Source organism: Uranotaenia lowii, chromosome 3 (genome assembly GCF_029784155.1).
Source record: "Uranotaenia lowii strain MFRU-FL chromosome 3, ASM2978415v1, whole genome shotgun sequence".
Taxonomy (NCBI): domain Eukaryota; kingdom Metazoa; phylum Arthropoda; class Insecta; order Diptera; family Culicidae; genus Uranotaenia; species Uranotaenia lowii.
Genome location: NC_073693.1, coordinates 302273414 through 302292536, shown reverse-complemented (window position 1 = coordinate 302292536; position 19123 = coordinate 302273414). Strand labels below are relative to the sequence as shown.

The following is a 19123-nucleotide window of genomic DNA, read 5'->3' as shown; positions in this document are numbered from 1 at the left end:
CAATTAATTTGCTGAACTGATTATATTACCAACTCATACGTCATTGTGTCAGCCTACTCATCAGCAGGGTTGCCTAAACATCGAATATTTTTTAATATCATAGAATTTTGTGCAAATTTTTATCACATAATTTGTGTTACAGAACACAGATTTTTAGGAATATTAGTAAATTTTACAGATTTTTCAAATTATGTACGTGTTTGAAAAATTCCAATAATTTCAGTCAATATTAATTTCGGATTTCTAAGTTTGAACTTGGATAATATAATAAGGTTAGTAAGGTTTATTAATTTCTCTTAAGTAAATTGTAAAATGTAAAAATGACCCAATTGTTCATGACTTTTCAATGAAATTTAAGGAAATAGCATCATAGAAACCCGTTATATTATTTTTGGGTTCAGTTGCAGAAAGTCAGAATGTTTTTAAAAAAAACACAGATTTTTTCCCGCAATCTTTCTCATGAGCTTGTTCAATATTGTACCTTTTTCATATTCAATTATAACCCGATTAATCAATCAACAAAATAGAGTCATCGATTTCATAGGGCTTTTGAGGTTCACTAAAAAGATGAAATCATCTTTGTATAGCAATTCCAAACTTCAACCACAGAGAACAGACATACAAGCTCCAACAAAAAATCATCAGAAAAGTTTGTAAAAATTAAAACAGTGCCATCTGTTGAGTCGTTCAAAAGATGCAAATCAACTTTAAAGCAGTCAGTTTTCGAAATGGCGCAATCGTATATGAACTCATGAATAAATTAATCAATTCTCATTATAACGAACGGCTGCATTTTATTTCCAATTAGAGTTTCCTTCAACTTGGCAAAATTTTCCTTTTATATTTTAGTACTACTGCGGCAGAAAACAACTGACAACTTTTGGATCAAGCTTTTGCATTTCTTGAACAGTTATCGAAGTTAGAGGAATCATCGGCTGTGTCCAGTCAAATAAAAACATTCTTGACGATCATTCGTACCCATCAGTACTGATTCTAGGCATCTCAAAGCGGGTTTCATTCAAGTGTCTCATTTGCATCCCATTGTGCAAAAATCAGTACTTCTTGTAAATTTGAATTTTTAGGATACTTTTTTTATGAAACGCAACGAACGTGTTCAGAAACTGCAACAGTGATTTTCTTTAAACATGCCGAGTATCTCATACGACCTGTTTAAAACTGACCTTGTTATTTTTTTATCAGTTTTGTTTTAACAGTTCTCTTTGGTGTGTTTGAATACATCTGGTGTCCCAGCTTAAAAACAAAAATGGGTTCATAAATGGTTTTCGAATTTTTACTATTTTTATTTTTACTGGGCTAGCTTGTATGTCTGTTCTCTGTGCTTCAACTTCAGTTCTCATTTTTAAATGCTAAAATTGATTCAAAATTATGCCTACAAGAAAAATCAAAATTTAAAAAGTTTTAATAATGTTCAATTATTTTTAAAAAATGTAGCAAAGCACACTGGGTCAGCTAGTTTTTCCTAAAATCAATTAGAATTGTGGTAGAAAGTATGGTAGCTTATGGTGCTTACCCAAGCAACCAAAAGTACCGTTACACAGTTACAAAAAAGCTAACTCAGCCCCTTAACTGATATGAAGTATGTTCTATACAGCTTAATGTTCAAGTTCTTCTTGATGCTTTCATATTCCAAAACAAGTCTTAATGACCTTCTATTCAGCTTCCAGCGGCCTATTAATTCAGCTTCCAAAAACTGTTAAAAGAGAAAAAAAACTTTCCCTATCTCAATTGCACCTTCGACATGGGTTCAAATAACCTTCTCTTGATTATTTACTATGTTCAGTACATGGTGCAGACATGACGCCAGATTTCAAACTCGACTTATTGCGGTTTGCCGAGATTTGTTTGCTTCTTTCATACATTTTCTACATTTCCTACATATATCGCATCAGAATTGTCATTCAAGTATCAAATTACTTATTGGAAAAAGCTTGCCCAGCTTGGGGATCGAACAGCGATTTTCGTGGTGTAAATTTAACACGCTACCACAAGACCACGCTTGGATGTTGATCCAACTGAAACTAAAACTTGAAATGGTGATATAATTTTGTAGCATACCTGCAGGCGCACCTGCCCAACCAGACAGGCAGCCAGCCTAGAAGAAAGCACTTCAATTTACTATTTGTGACTTAGCAATTCCCGTTTTGAGCACATTTGTGCACTTTATGTGACTTAAGTCCCTTACAACGTACATATAAATCTGTTTCACAACTTTTAAGTTCATTAATGAGTACATATAGTTCATTCATGGGAACTGGGCAGCGTCAGCCAATATGTAACTTTCAAAGCCTTCATTCAAGTAAATATGTGACTTTAGGTTGCTTGGGTGTACATTACACAGCTGACTGAAAATAATCGACACAAAAACAAGGAGGCATTTAAACGGAAGAAATAGAAAGAAATTGAAATAATCGTACAGGAAGCTGTCGAATATTCTACAGAAAATTCGTTTCACCGAATAGAGAAAATGGTTTATATTCCGTATTCGGCCATACGCAGACTATCACTATTCGGTGCATCTGTAGTTTTTTTTAAAGATTTGATTTGATGTTCCGAAATTTTAACACATGACACATCTTTTACGCAATTGGAATGGCACTGGCAGATAAACGAAAATTCAAATCGTCACACGGTCCCATCCAAATGGATTGACTGAAATGAATTCCTTCATTTTAAAACTATCGATTTTGGTTCATGGACGTCAAAAATCTCGTCTCTAGATGACATTTTTTTCACATGTACATGTGTCTCGAAAAATATCTTAAATATAGCGGTTAGTTCGGTGTGCTGGAATTCCGACCATATGGAATAAGACAGACAAGTTGTTTTTAGTTTTGTTCAATTTATTCATTTTGGAGTTTTTTTTGGATTGATAAAACTTCAAGGTTAGTGAAAAGTTTACCTTGGATATCAGCTGTATTACATTATTGAAAAATAAATCTTGAAATACTCAATATGGAGGGTAAATTAATAAGGTGTTCAAAAGCTCTCCTAACATTTGTCATTTTAAAGGTACAATTTTTTTAATATGACAGAATTCTTGGTTTTTGCTGAAATTATTGAAAAAGTTTATTTAACACATTATGATTGCTTAACTTTGGATTTTCACAGAATTGGGAAATTTCCTCAAAAATATAGGAAATCTGGATTGGACAAAACTGGAATATGCTTTTAAACGTTGGAAAAGTTGAAAATATATAGGTAATCATAATTTTGCTTTTAAACGGGACACCAACCAATTTTTCAATTAATTTGCCATTATCTATATTCACTACGCTCGGAGGTTATAAGTTTAAATAATTTGGCTCATAATCTAAAGATAATTCCGAAAAAAATGAAAATTGTTATCAACATTGTGAAACTGAAATTAGTTTTTGAGGTTTCCATCGAGGTAATGAATCAAGATTTGCAATTGGCAATTTTATGTATAGAACAGATCATTTTGGAACTGTTCATAAACTTTGGAACAAGGGATGGGGGGAGGTGTTGAAATTTCAATACTCCTCTACTTCCTAGGGCCAAGATTTAATGTATACAATTCCAAACTTCGGAAATTATTGAACTGTGGACAATTGTTTGAAACAAAATTCATATAAATTGATGGGAGTCTTATTTTCTTCAAACATTTTCTGTTACCGGAAAAAAAAGTTAGTTCTTCGTGGCATCTCACCACAAATTAATTTTCCTTTCTCTCCCTCAGAAAGATGTCCCGTGTTCTTGGTCGGTTTAAAGAAAATGAGACTCTTTCTACTGAAACTACCACACTTCAAAGAAATCTTCAAGATCTCTTCAATTAAAAGGACCGAAAAGTCGGAGGTGCCGATAGAAGAAAACAACTAGCAACCAAAAAGTAAGCGTACTTACTTACTATCCCTAATTGAACATATAAGTTACACAATTTAACTTGTTTTTTTCTTCTCGTTCTCGGTGTTAGTGTGTGGTTTGGAAACATTTCATGTCATAACAGTATGTTGTGGGTGTTGGCTAATGAACAGTGGTTTTATTTTATGGATAGACTTTCTCGTCGAAAAAAAAACAAAAAAAAATCTTGAATAGATTGAAAAGAGAAGTTTTATTTGAAAGAAACTTCTCCAAACTTAAAATTAACTTTCAAGTAGAGTTTGGATTATCATCGAAATATGGTTTAGTCAGAATCTGATCAAATCATACTTAACTCAACTAGACCGGAAAAGATCAAACATTTTTCTTGAAAAATGACTTCTGGGAACTCAAAGCCTCCCATCAATCATCAGTAACTTCCGGATTCTGTGTATATCTGTGTATCAATTTGTGCGAGCGTTCCCTAGCAATCTTCCGATTGACTGGCAAAATTATGTATACATCGGAACTGGTCCCACGATTGAATGGGAGGAAGTTGTTTACCATATCTACGCCCCCGCATGAAATAATTCTCACTTTCGTTCGGCTTTCGAACCAAATCCGGCAGGCAGTTCAGTCAGCCCCCGGGGATGATCAATTATTTTTGCGCGCACTTGAGCACGTAATTTCTCACCCTTCCATGTGGATCGAATCGAGTGGGGAGAGAGCGAAATTTCTCAACCGAAAGCTTGAAGCCGATTCGTCAGGCAGTTTGATTTGGGGAAGTTTTGTGATGACTTCATTTCTCATATTTGGGATGATTTTTTTTCTGGGAGTTTTCACGGAAGCATATCTCAAAAACTCGGTTTGAAAACTTTTGATTGCTCAAAAACATGAAAATATATTTCAACGTTTATTGCATTAAAGCGTCATCCCCTTCGACAAGCAACAAATGTATGATTGAGACCCGTCGTTCGTTCATATCTGGGGCGTTACAGGCTCATTGAGCTCGCAAGATTCACCTGGCCATGATGCCGATGCGATGGTATCCGGAGGAAAGCAAAAAAAAAATCACGAGTAAATTATGACCGTGTCCTACCATAAACAGATAATATTCACCTGCTCAAATATCCTGCTGTGAAGGCAAAAGAACGTAGAAACGCGATTGTTCTGTAACCATACGAATACCTACATACATGGTGGGCAAGTGTTATAGCTGGGTACATTAGAACGATCGATAGAAACAAAAAAAAATACATAAAATAGTTGGGGCGTGGTTATATCTGTATTTTTAAAAAAATATTTTCATATTTATTCTGTTTTTATTTAAATACTGATGATTGATTAAAGTATAATACTTAATGGAGCTTATTGAACTGGTTATTTAATTTTTTTACTAAACTGAAAATAGTCATAGAGATCTCAGTTCAATCTACGGTATTTATTCTACTTAGTTATTACTCTGTTTACCCGTAAGTGCAACATCTACCAATATTTGGCGTACTGCTATAAGAACTGACTCTGTGCAGTTTAGAGAAATTAAAGACTGTGGAGCTTCATGTTATGTTGGATTGCATCGGCTTTATCTCTAAAGATTGGTAGTGGGGTTTTAAAAAATGCGGATGGGTGAGCATTGAACTCAAAACAGCTTTAGCTCGTCTTGTTAAGTAAAATCACTTAACCAGTAATCTACCAAGGTACCAAGGCCAGCAAAAACCATGCCTATTATCGTCAAACGTGTGCCAATGCTATGCCAATTACGAGCAAATATCGGCTTGTCATGATTGGAGTAGATCTTGAGCTGTGGGTGTAACTTGAATCGAGTTTACCTTTGCAGAAAAAGACAAAGGGGCCCTCTTCGGATTGCCTATCGAATCGGCAGCCGAGAACTAGGCAACAGCGGTGAAAATACTTCTGAGGTAAGAGGTTATATTGGATATTTTTTTTTATGTTATTTTAGTGACAATTTATCCTTTATCATCCTTATGGCATTCAAGTCGAATCGGATAAAAAAACTGAACCAATCAACGTTAAACTTGGTATCTGAGAGTTTTTGGGGTAGGAAATGGTTTCTATAATACTTACAAAACCCTCCGACTTAAGAGAGGGAGGGCTTCCATACTAAATTTACCCAAAATATTACACAACTCAAACCGTTATCAAGCGATTCCTATCAGATTTTCTACTCAATCGAAAATTATCTGATGAGATGATTTATATTATAACTGGAAAAATTTTGATTTGCTCAGGTAAATTATTGTATTGAATAGCTCTCCATTTGATGAAAAGCGACGGGACCTCAAAAAAATTCAATCAAGACCTATCTATATATTTAAACATGAATTTATGACTGCTTGTCTGTTTCCTATAGACTCAAAAACTCCTAAACTAAGGTCGCCAGATAGCCCGGTATATCCGGGTTTGCCCGGATATTCATAAAAATTGGGATACAAAATTTGAGAACAGTTCGGCCCGGCCCGGTTGCCCGGATTTCATTAAAAATGCCCGGATATTGCCATGATTTATTCACTTTGTTTGAAAAATCATACAAAATAAACAACAAACGTGGAAACGATTTTTTTTGACAAGTTTCATTAAAATAATCACGAAGGTTTTTTGGAAGCCTAAAATGCGATTCAAAATATGTCGATGAGTTTTTGATGAAAAAAAATTTTTTTTTTATATTTCTGTCGAGTAATTTTTTGACTCTCGGGAACGTCTTAAGGTCGAAAACTGTACACTCTAATCGTGACGTCCTCGATAGAGCCCTAAAATTGATCAAGCACGAAGTTATCAAAACATCTTCGATGAATTTGGCTTGATGATTTTGAATTGTCCATTTTCCCGGCAATTTTGAGAATCTGACGATTCTTTTCCCAGGAATTGAAAAAGAAGATTAAAACACTCTAGTGCATTAAAACCTCCTTTATATAGTATTTTTCAAATTTCACGTTAGTAGTACAGCAAAACATTTAAAACTTTCTGAACTTTCTCAATTAGTGGCTATTAAATCCAAGACCCAAAACAAAGTACTTTTTAAGATCAATCAGAATATATTTGTCAATTTTCCCCGATGATTTTTGTACTTCAACCGTTTGCGAAATGGAAGTTCTAAGTGAAGTGTAAAAAATTACATTCAGATTCTTTTCGTAGCGATTCTTATTTGGAATTGTTTGGTTTTATAGAATCTATGCCGTACACGTCGTATATCGTAGTGCGTGTTTCCATTAAGTTTTCAAGCAAAAAACATGTTTATCAAGTTCAATGTATTAACCAGGTTTAAGTCTAAGCCATATAAAATTGAAAAACCTCCATTTTTCTAGCTCAATCTGGACTATTTTTTTTTCAATTGTGATCGTGTAAGTTTTTAGTATTTAGCACTTTTTATTGGGTTCGGGAATTCCAGGGATATTTTAGAGTTTTCCGGGATTAAGGAATTCCCGATTATTTTATGGTCCCTTTTTCCAATTGGATCCTTCCTCCACCCCATACGCTTCTTTAGAGGTAGGAGGGACATTTTTTCCTTAGGATATTTAAATTTAACAATAATTTATTTATTCGACTTTTTGGTCTTACTTCAGCATGTGTCCATCACTGTACAATTTCATATCTGATTTTTGTCAGATCTCCATCACTTTCGTACGATCCTTTTAAGGATTGATCCTTTAACAAATAATCTTTTTTATGTGTTGTATTGTCAGTTTCTGCAAGGTGCTTCACGATGTGGTTCTAGAAGATGTTTGAAAGAAAAAAAAACAGTAGCTCTAATATTTTGAAAAGTTATTCCAGTGCAATGGAATAACAATGTTTTTCATTTAAAATTTATTTTGTTAATTTTTATTCAAGTTTTTGTCATTCTAAATCATAAAAAAAATTCAATGCCTTGAAGGATTAGTGATTTGGATTGAAAAACTTATTTTATATGAAAATATTATTCGAAATATATTATTTGGAATATCCTCGTAATAATTGATGTTATCCAAATGTATCTTACTTTTATATTCATATGTGTATATCTTGGAAAACTTATTTTGGTTTAATGAGTGCATATGAATACGCATTTTGTAATTTTTTTTTTCGACGATCCCACTCGTTGAAAGTATTTTTCAATTTCTTTACCTCTGATTAAAATTCGAACAAATCTCTGCAGACCAGTTTTCAAGAAAATTTAAATTTTAAGATTAGATGATATTTTTTGTGAAATTTTGTTTGATTTAATAGCTTTGTAACTAGTTTGACATAATTTTGAAATTTTTTCAAAATATTCGATGAGAAGAATTCCACCAGTGCAATTTTAAAATATTTAAAGCACACTCTAAGAGAATAAGTACACCGAAAAAAAAAATTATGGTAATAAACCAAGAAATGTTCTACTTTCTGCCCATGCAAAAATTAGCGCTACTATGTTTTTTTTTTCTTAAAGTCCTTCTTCGAAACACACCGTGAAATCGATTGAGACGCTGAATCTCGAAAATCTCATTTAACTCTCTGAAATTTTGAAAATTAATGCAATTTTCCAAGGATTCCAGATTGAAAGTTTGCGTTTTCATTAAAATATTTTTATTTAAAAATCAAAACATTGAAAAACACAAAGCTGTGTAAAACGATTATAATCGAAACAAAATCAAACCAATAAGTTCGAAAAACTATCTTACATAGCTGAAAACTTTGTTGAAAAATATTGAGTAGAAATGGGAAGTGTTTCTTCATTCAAAAATTGTTAGTATTTTTTTTCCATTATTGACAAAACTATGTACATATATTAAAGGCTCTTGATTCAGGCTCATTTTGAGCCGAAGACTTTTTACAAACTAATTTTTAGTATTTCTACTAAATATAACCGATTAACTTTGAGTTATTATTTTTCGTTTGTAGTTCCAGGATATTCCACGGTATTCCTTTAGTTCCGGATATTCCGTCTTCATGTTCATTCCGTGCATTTTTCGTCAGTTTCCAGGTATTCCTTGAATGTTCTTGATTTATTTCATAATTTCAAGCCAAAATTGTTAGTATTAACGACTTGAAAAACTTCGTATTGAGTGCTATTCGGAATACGACTGATGATGATAACATGGGGTTGAAAAATTTTATCAGAACATATCCGGTTTGGACCCTGGAATTACTCATCAAATATCAAGAAAAAAAAATGTAAGATTTTTTTTTTCATAAAAAATTATTTACAGATTTGAAATCGTATTTCAGGCTTTCATAAACCTTTCGTGAACATTTAACAAATTTGCGCAAAAAATTTCGTTTTGGACACATAGAAAAATAATAACTTAGTTTGATTTTGTTTGCTTGACTTTGGCAAATTAAGTGAAAAGATCCGGGAAAAATCCTGGAAATACCGGACTTTCTATCAACGAAATCCAGACAACTGGGCCAGAGAAGATTCTTACCTCATAATTCAGGATCAAGTTGTTTCATATAAAAAATTATTCATTTTAACTCCTTTCTTTCGAAAATATATCCTGAAACAACCCAGTTTTTTTAATTTAAAAAATTAATTAGGGATTTTGAATGTTAGCGAATTAGCAAATTAAAAGCTTATTTTTTAAACCACGAACGATATCCTAAAAATCAATCCATGAATGTAGATTTCTTCTTGTTTGTGTTGCCAAATTTACTCTGAGAGAATATTAAATTTTAATTTTGAATCAACAATTAAAACCATGTAACTGCGATGTCCTACAAACTGATTTCTTAATGAAATTATCGCGAGGTAAAATGTCCTCAAATAAAACTTAATTTAGAACTGAAACTACATCTTCAAATTTTATTCCGATCCTAAATACTGTATTTCAAACCTGAGTTTAAAAACTTGATTCCAAATTTGAAAACGATTTCTGAATCTGAATTTCCTATAAACATTAATGTGAATAATGAATCAAAGAGCTTAATTTGTATCAAAACCCGTCAATCAAAGATCTCTTACTCGAATTCTGAATTTCGGGAAGAAAGAGGATACTTGATCTCTAATTCTTCCCAGCAAACATAACATCGCATTAGAAATGTCAGCTCAACTCGTTAACAATGTTAATGCGAATCGTAATTCCTACCAAACCAAGTAAATGATCGTTAAAATGGTTAGTTACAGTTTACCGACTCGTATATGACAGAATTGCGCCATGTTTGCAAATTTGTCTCCCGCGTCAAGATTTCAAACAACCTTGTTGTTCTCTCTGCGATTAGCAGTGCAACCAGATTTCTAAAAATCAGAGGGTCCATTTGGTTAAACTGTCCAATGAGAGAAGCAGCAAATATTGTCGCTGGCAACGGTTTGCATGCATTAAGAGCAAAACTTGCGCTCTCTCGCATACTGTCAGGATGTACGGTAAAAGGTGTTGTATATCGTCCAATTTTTACAACACTTATCGCATAAGCCAGAAGTTAAAAATATGTATGTATATTGCCTCCACTTTAGTACGTAAATGCTGTTTTTTCGAGTTATATAAGATGATTTTATAATGTATACGAAGCGTATAGAAAAGTTTGATGAGAAATATACCTACAAAAATGTTTACTGGGTTATTTTCATCATATCTTTTTGGAAAAATTTTGAAGATCGCCGTCTTTTGCATTTTCTGACAGCGTGTTATTTCAAGTTTATATGCTACACAAGTTAGATCAATACATGAACCTGTACTTGAACTAGAAGCGTTTTTGTGGGACTTAATAAAATTAGATATTTTGAAAGTTAGTGGAGACTTGATCCTGTCATGAGGGTGTCCTAAGCTTTGCGAAACAATAATGCAAATTTAAAGATAAAATTTCAATTGACTGTTTTGGCCATATTAGTTTTTATTTCACAGTTTATTAGTGACAGACAAAATGAAATCTAGGAGTTTGTCTACTTCCCTATATAAATTGACTATTAAAAGCCGCAATCTCATAATTTTCAAATAAAACCACTTATTTGAATCCTTTTTATGAGGAAATTATTGGATAAGTATATGACATTGAATGAATATTAACAATTTTGTGCTTAGCAATGATCTACATCTTTTCAGAAGAAAAATGTATATTTTTGGACCCGAGCGATCAAGTGAACCCATAATATAAATTTTGGAAAACTTTCTCTTAAAAAAATTTAGCGTTTACTATTAATTTGAAAATATGGCATTAAGAAGTTCATACTTCACAATTGCATTTTTTCCTTGTGGGAAACATTTGTATATGATGGAAAAATATCTTTATGTCACATTTTGTAAGATTTTTTAAGCAAAGTGACAGAACTCGAAATTTTTTTTTAATTTTTTTTATATACAGGATATTTGTTTTGTTCTAATTGGCAAATTTTTCTAGAACATTTGATCCATTTGACGTTCCAGGTTCAAGATACAACTAAGAAGACATTCCAGTTTCGAGAAACAACTGAGAAATCAAGTAACCAAAGGTATCCTCACTCTCCCTATCCTTCTTCAATTATTCAATCGTATTCAACTAATCGTATTCAAACGAATCTGAAAAAAGTGGCAAAGGATGAAACTGATTCACCATTATGAAACCTAATTGATTCCAATTCTTAAGATGATTCAAAAATGTAAATTTCATATCAAAATTAAAAAAAAAAATGGTATGAAATTTTAAATATTTTCTTTTCATTATTCGAAATGATGAGTTGGAATATGGAAATTGCATCTAATTCGAGTTTGAAACCGTGCAAAATCCGTTACTTCAATTCCTAATATTTTTTTCCCAAATCCGGTCAATATCCAGACAAATTAGGAAATTTTTCAACGATTATCATTCAAGAAAACACCTGAAAATTATTTATGAAATTCATTATTAAAAAGACTGAATTGTTATTTTCGTTTGATTATTTAAATAAAGTGAAACAATTCAGACAAAATCCTATTGCATTTTGATAGTCCGGACTGAAAATCAAGTAAGAATGTTTTTTTAAATAACAGTAGTTTAATTGTTTTCCTCTACAAGATTTCGAATGTTTGGCTGTAGTCCTGAATCAGGACCAAGGTTGCTGAAATGACAGAAAAATCTATAATTTCACAAAAATTTGAGGATATTACATTACAGAACCTTTGTCACAGAATACAAGTTTTAGTAATAGTCACAAATTTCAGGATTTTAAAATTTTGGACGTTTCTTCAAAAAAGTTTAGTCAATATAAATTTTTGATAATTATTTTTGAATTTGAAAAATATGATAAATTTGGTATTGTCAATTGCTTGTTATTGTATCAAATGTTAAATAAGACGCAATTTTATATGACTTTTGAATGAAATTAATAGAAAAAGTATCACAGAAAATGTTCATAGAATTTTTGAGCAAAATCACAGAAAGTCAGAATTTTTGTTTTTTTGCAAAAACACAGAATTTTTTCGGCAGCCTTGCTCAGGACTCCTAAGTCGAGATTTTTACTCTTGAATCATTTTAGTCGTTCTTTAAAATTTGATTCAGAAATTGAATTTATGAGTTTGAATAAAACATTTCGCTTGGCAGTTTTGGATCCTCATAGGAAAGGATGGGGTTAACCTCCAAACCCTCCTCCCTCGTTCCTGCGACCATGGCACTGCAGTGTACTGATGAAAATGCCGAAAAAAAACTTTTAGTCTGAAAATACTTCAAAATCTAAATGTTGAGTGATGAGCACTAAAAAATGTCTCCTCAACCCTTTATAACCCAGCAAATTATTTGCCAATAATTATAGTTTGCTTGAAACTCTAAGGTTGAAGGCTTGATTCGGTAAACTGAAAAACAAAGTTGATTTTCAAAGCGTAGCTTCACTAAAATCAGTTCATTTCACTTATGTTTGCAAGATTGTGGCCCCAAGTATCACTTGTTGATCATCATATAAGATTGTGGATAAAAAACTTTAACAAATAAAAAAAATTAAATGTCGATAAATCTTTTAAAAGTGAAGGAAAAAATGCAGCTACAAAAGTTTTGACTTCCATCATTCAATCTTTTTTCTATCAAAATGTGCTTATGGTTAGAAAATACGTACTTTAAATTTTCATTTTTTTTGAATGAAAAAAATTCTGTCAGAAACAATCTTTTTTGTTACAAAAAAACATTAGCTAGTCGACAAGTCTCACCCGAGCAACCACTAAAGGTAGGTACTGCTACAACATCGTCATTCAATTATCACCTGTGCTCAGCAAAAGCTCGTTGAAGCTGATAAAGATTTTATGAGCGCACTAACATTTGGGGGGAGGGAAGGGTCTCTTGAGAATGGCGAATGGCAGCGAACATGAACGCTTTGCTCACGCACCGATGTAAAAACCGTTACCAGATTTTCAGCAAGGCTTCAATGAACGTGAGGAAGGGGCTTCAGCAATGGTACCATTTAATGGTCCTACCGGTTGTTTGATGTGTACATGGAAGTTACTACTCCTCTCATATCAAGCTGGAGTGGAAGATCGTGAATGATATGTATCGATTTTTTTACAACCTTGAAATACCTGTTGAATCTTTATGGGAGGGAAAAATCGGTCCATCGTGTACTCTACGCAGAAAGCCACAATCGATAAGTTTTATGACTGTTTACATGTGTTTTTTTTGTAGGTGATTAAGAACACAATTTTAAATTCGAACCATTAAATCTTAATTCGAATTCACATTTCGCTAAATCTAGGGGTTTATCTATTGTGTTACCTGCGGCGACGAGGCAGCTACATTCTGGACCAGCGCTCCGGACGATCCGGCCACATGTGGATGTCCGTAGGAAGTGTAGGCGGTTACCGGACCGACCAAAGTTCCTGCTCCAGCTGCCGGGATGGCCACCGACGATAGGACGGCACTTGTGGCCACTGGACTGGCTGCGGCTGCCACCACCGGTTGATTTATGTACGGAGTTCCTGTAAAAGTTAGAGAGAGAGAGCGAAAGGGACCCCGAATGGGAAATGTTTAATTTCTACTTCCAAAGACTAACATGACGAGAAGGGCTCATGTGTATTTGGTGCAGCCTATCACTATTTTTTTATAGAATTTGAATAAGTTTGACAATTTGAAAATAGTTTGAGCAATAATTCAAATTTTATAAGATTTTGCAAGCAAGCTTTATGTACATTTATTTTTAAAACCTTATAAAATATTCATATTCTTCTTAAAACACTTATTTGTTTAGTAAAAAAGAGCCTATTGCAGTTTTGAAAGGCAAATTTTACACTGTTTGAAAATAATAAATAATATGAGTTTTGATACAATTTAAGTTCTCAACTCTCAGCAGCTTAGATTACCAAAATGATGTCTTAATTATGCAGTTTTGTTGAGGAGAATTTAAAGTATTTATAATAAGGGGTAGAGGGTCTCACACACAAAAGAATCATTTTTGAATAAACCGAGAATTGACCATGCAAATGAATCCAAACTAGGCATGGCAGTGTTTTTGGGTAGGAGAAATGGGTCCACGATGATTTGGTAACCCTCCTTCTATTCTGTGGGGATATAAGGGAGGGGAAGGAGCTGCCTTATAATTTTGTTGATAGACTGAGATTTAATCAAGCTTATGGAATAAAACTGGGCATGTTGATTTGAGACCCCTCGCTCCTTTCAGAGAGGAGATTGCAAGGAGGGAGGGGGGCTTCCAAACATTTTTGCAAAATTAGAAAATTGATCAAACAAAAAGAACTTTATTTGGACAGAAAACAGATTTTTTTTTTAAATTAAATGAAGCTTTATATTATTGTAACTGGAATCTTCCTTTTTAAAAAGGTTGATTCTTAACAATTTTGAAATTTTAATTTTTAAATTGATGTATTGATCGAATTTTAAGGCTGCAAAATATTACCGACTTGTTTTAAACGCTCTGATTGGTCATGGCAAGTATGAATTTTTCCTTAAAATGCCTCTGTGTCGTGATAATTTCACAATTTAGGTTTTTCTTCGATCTAAATTTTTCAACACTTTCAATAAGGTGTCACCAAGTAGAGAAAAACGAATAAGACAATATTTTCTGACACATCGATAGAGGAGAATCTAAACTATGATTTTATGCTAAAAAATCATACTGAACTCGCTAAGGTATAATTTTTATGGGTATGTTCTATCACGACCCATACGCTCGTTATAACGCGCCAATCGTAGTAGGCTGAAAATAGCATTAATTTTTCAAAAAGTCTAAAACCATATTTTGAGCGTTAATAACAGCCCAAAGAATTTACTTTTCATTTTTTTTAATTTTCATTAATCCATTTTTCCGGCTGCTTTCGGGTGTGTTCAGCTGCTTGGCGCGTATTTGCAACACAGTTTTGTTCTGTGGCTTTAAATTTGGTTTTGAAAAATCAAGTTTTTGAAGCAACTATAGAAATTTGAGTATTAAAAAATCATAGGCATTTGTAGAAAACATATTTCTTTAAACGATTACACCCGTTTTTAACACAATTTGTACGTGGAATACATAGAGAATCAGCGAATCGCTTACGTGGCGCATAATAGGGCATGCTCCCCTATCCTACCGTTAAATGAAACTAAAATTAACAAAAAAATATTCGTTTTGAACTTTTTTGTTTTACATTTGATTGAACTTTTACTTAGTGTGTTGAATAAATTGCTGCTAAGTTACAAACGACTGAGAGTTTTCCACTATCGAAAACTTCTGGTTTGGCTTGTGATTATTTATTATTAGTTTTTTTGAGGTTATTTTACGGTCTTGGATTTCAAGCAAAGCTTGCTTTTTTTAAATGCTTGACGATTCGATCATTTTCGTTCGTCTTAATCTTAAAAAAATGCTATCAAATGGACATTAAAAAATTTGGAAATTGAAGTGTAAGGTTCAATCATTGATATTGTTTTTTTAAGTTCATTTTCTCAAACTACGTTTAAAAAAACAGAGTTTCTTGTCAGATATACTGCATATTTGGTCTTCTCCAATATGATAAAAAAATTCAAATGTAATATAGATATGCTAAGCTTATTGGAAAATCTTGCAACAATCTTGCTGATAAACAAAAATCGTTTGAAATCGAGCGAAAAATTCATTACGTTCAAAACTGCGTAGCATTTTTTATTAAAAGAATCTAGCAACACTTCCGCACTTTAAGAAAAAAAAATTAATCTAGAAAGTGATTGACTTTGAAGTTTCGAAAAAGTTTAATCTGCATATAATTATCAAAATAGTCGAGATTAGAAAACCGTATTTAGGGTTTAAAAAATGAGGGTCTCCAGAACTACAGATTTTTTTTTTAAATTGAGGCTACTGTCATTTTGAAATTATTAAACAGTGTGAATTTTACACACCGTATTTTACAATCATTTGCATTAAGTACCCAGGCATCAATTTTAACTCAAATAGGCTTTTGACGCAAATGACGTTTTTTAAAGCGTATTTCAAGATAGCTACAGAACCTTTCTGGAACCTTCCAAAAAAACTCTCAATTTAATTTTTCTTGAGACCTTAAGGGTTCTCCAAAACCATTTCTACAGTTCCTTCAAAAATAAGGTTGCCAGATGGCATGGTTTATCCGAGTTTGACCGGATATTTACTAAACCATTTGGGAATAGTCAGGCTCGGTCCGGTTGTTCGAATTTCATTGAAAAATGCCCACATTTATTCACTTCGTTTGGTAAACAAATCAAAATTTAAACAAATTGTGTGGTGATTTTTTATTTCCGTTCCCAAAACGAAATTTTTTGAGCTTGTTTTGTAAAAATAATCATAAAAGTTTCTTGGAAGCCTAAAATGCGATTTAAAATCTGTCGATAAGCTTTGATGGAAAATTGTGTTTCTCGATTTTTGATAAGTAATTTCTGAGTTTAAATAAAACTTGCGCGGATGTTGCCCGAATTTTTTGTTATCATTTTTAAAATCAGTTTAGAATTATGCAAAAATATGATTATATATAATACATAGTACAACAACTTGCATACAATACTTTTGACTGCTTTTTTCGTTGAAAAACAAACGAATAATCGGATAATTTTTATCAATAAATTGAAAAAATAAAAGATAACAATCGGCGTTCAAATTCTATTCTTTCCCAATTGGTGTTTTACTCTTCACAATGTCCCAAATTTTCAAAAATTGGTCAATATAAAGGAACGTTTAATACCTGGTGCAAAAAACGATCGTATTAAGTGATTGAAAAAAGGGGGAGGGGGGTTCATTTTCAAATGAAACTACAATATAAATTGCACACTGCTCCTCCTTTTCCCCTCGTATTTTATTGATCAAAATCAGATAAATTTCGAAAAAAAAAGAAAAAAATAATGAAAACTTTTAACCAAATTTTTCAAAATACTCGTTTCACTATCCTTCTACACAATTTATATTTCCTTGTATACTATTACAATGAATCTATAATATTCATTGCGAAAAAATGTTGATAAAAAGAAAATTGTTGTTATTTAATTCGTATACCTGGAAGTTTAAAATTGTCATTTCAATGCTCTATAAGGAATTTGTCTTAATTAATGTCATTTAACAAATAATAATAAAACACACATTGTTGAGAGATGAAATATAGAACAAAACACTTCAAGTTATTTAATTTTTTCCCTAAGCTTCAGAATATAAACGCCAGGCTTAAAACAAAAATTGTATGATTCACATTTTGCAACTATACGTTTGAAATGCAATCATTTCAGATAAGTGTTAGTTAATTATTGCTGTGAATTTCGAAATGATTGTAAAACTCTGATATTTTAACATTTCTCGGAAGTATTTCACATTTCACAGATAAGACTGAAAAAAAAACTATACAGATTTTGTCTAAACAATTTAGATCCGAAGATAAAACGAGTTCAAAAAAAAAATTGATAAATCGCTAAAATCGCACAAGGAAGGTTTGTTTAGTTAAGTATTTAAAACTTAAAATTTTAATCAATTTCACAACGTTGTTGAAGGTTGTAACGAATTCTCACTTGTGCATAAAAAATATTTAAGATTGAAAGTGTTTAAAAATGTTTTCAAATTTCCCTTATTTTACAAAACGGGCAAACATACTTACTTCTATATTTTTTCACTCAGAAATCAAGGTAAATAATTCACAATCTTCAGGAAAGTTGAGCATTAAGTTAAAATCTTTTTTTTTTAAATCTTTTGTTAAAAAGTGCACAAATTTTTTCAATTAAATTCTACTCTGTATTTTCATCAGTTATACCGGGAACAGACACAAGTCAAAATCAGTTTTCAAAACTTTTGCAATTTTAATTGTTATTATGAATATTTTATATTCGATTCCTGTTTGGCAGTACTAGCATTTTTTTCGAGGTCAACCATAATATGAGTGTTTTATGTGATAGATTTCAAACAGAATTAATTTAAATTGGAACTAAAATTGTTTTTTATTTTTTTACTAGCTGATCCCATACGAACTCCGTTTCGCTTTCAACTTGGAATATGTCATGGACAGTTTGTATGAAAGTCAATTGCCAAGCATTTTTCAGAAGCACTTCTGAATTCATTGTTAAGTAATGATTGCAAGAATATTGGACGAACACTTTGTCTGTAGTCTGCTACTAAATTTGAAATCAGGAATAAATTGACCGTGCCATAAAACTCCGTGTTTAAATTTCGATTCAATCGTTGCATAGCAACGCAATTATTGCCAAATAGCTAAACCGCTTTTTCCCAAAACATTTGACATCTAAAATTTATTTCCCGTCCTAGAAAACAACCGTGTACAAATTTTCATCCCAATCCGATGTATAATAACGACAATATTGCATAGTTGATATGGACGACCCCCTTTGCCGGCCCCTTACACTGAATTTAATACCTGAAATCCATTGCTCGTCTCTCAAAACTCTCGTGTACCAATTTTCACCTGAATCCGATGTATAATAACGACAATATCTCATCAACAGTGAATAGTTATTATGGACGACCCCTTTGGCCGACCCCTGATTTTAGTTTGGATAAGTGAAATCAGTTGTTTGTCGCTAATAACTCCAATGTGCAAATTTTCATCCCAATCCGATGTATAAAAACGTCAATATCACTAAGATACTGAAGATTTAATATGGATGACCCCTTTTGCCGGCCCCTTACACTGAATTTGATACCTCAAATCGATTGCACGTCACTCAAAACTATCGTGTACCATTTTTCATCTGAATACGATGCATAATTATGTCAATATCGCAAAAATAGCAAATAGTTAATATGGACGACCCCTTTGGCCGACCCCTTTCACACAATTTGACACCTGAAATCGATTGCTCGTCTTTCAAAACACTCATGTACAAATTTTAAACACGATTCGACGAAAAATAACGTCAATATCGCGAAAACAATATTTGTCTTCTATGAACGACCCCCTTCAGAAGGGGTCATCCGTAAATCTTAAAAACATTTTTCATCATTCCTGTTCCAGAAATTGCA

At 32.5% G+C, this 19123-nt stretch overlaps 1 protein-coding gene across 1 annotated transcript in view; it reads right to left on the bottom strand.

The window, feature by feature from the left end:
- The window catches only part of LOC129753666 (uncharacterized), a 61357-nt gene that overhangs the window by 23444 nt on the left and 18790 nt on the right, over nucleotides 1-19123 (bottom strand). Inside the window, exon 3 of the mRNA XM_055749509.1 lies at nucleotides 13456-13658. Coding sequence (XP_055605484.1) covers nucleotides 13456-13658 — 203 coding nt within the window. The remainder of the gene's footprint in view (nucleotides 1-13455; nucleotides 13659-19123) is intronic.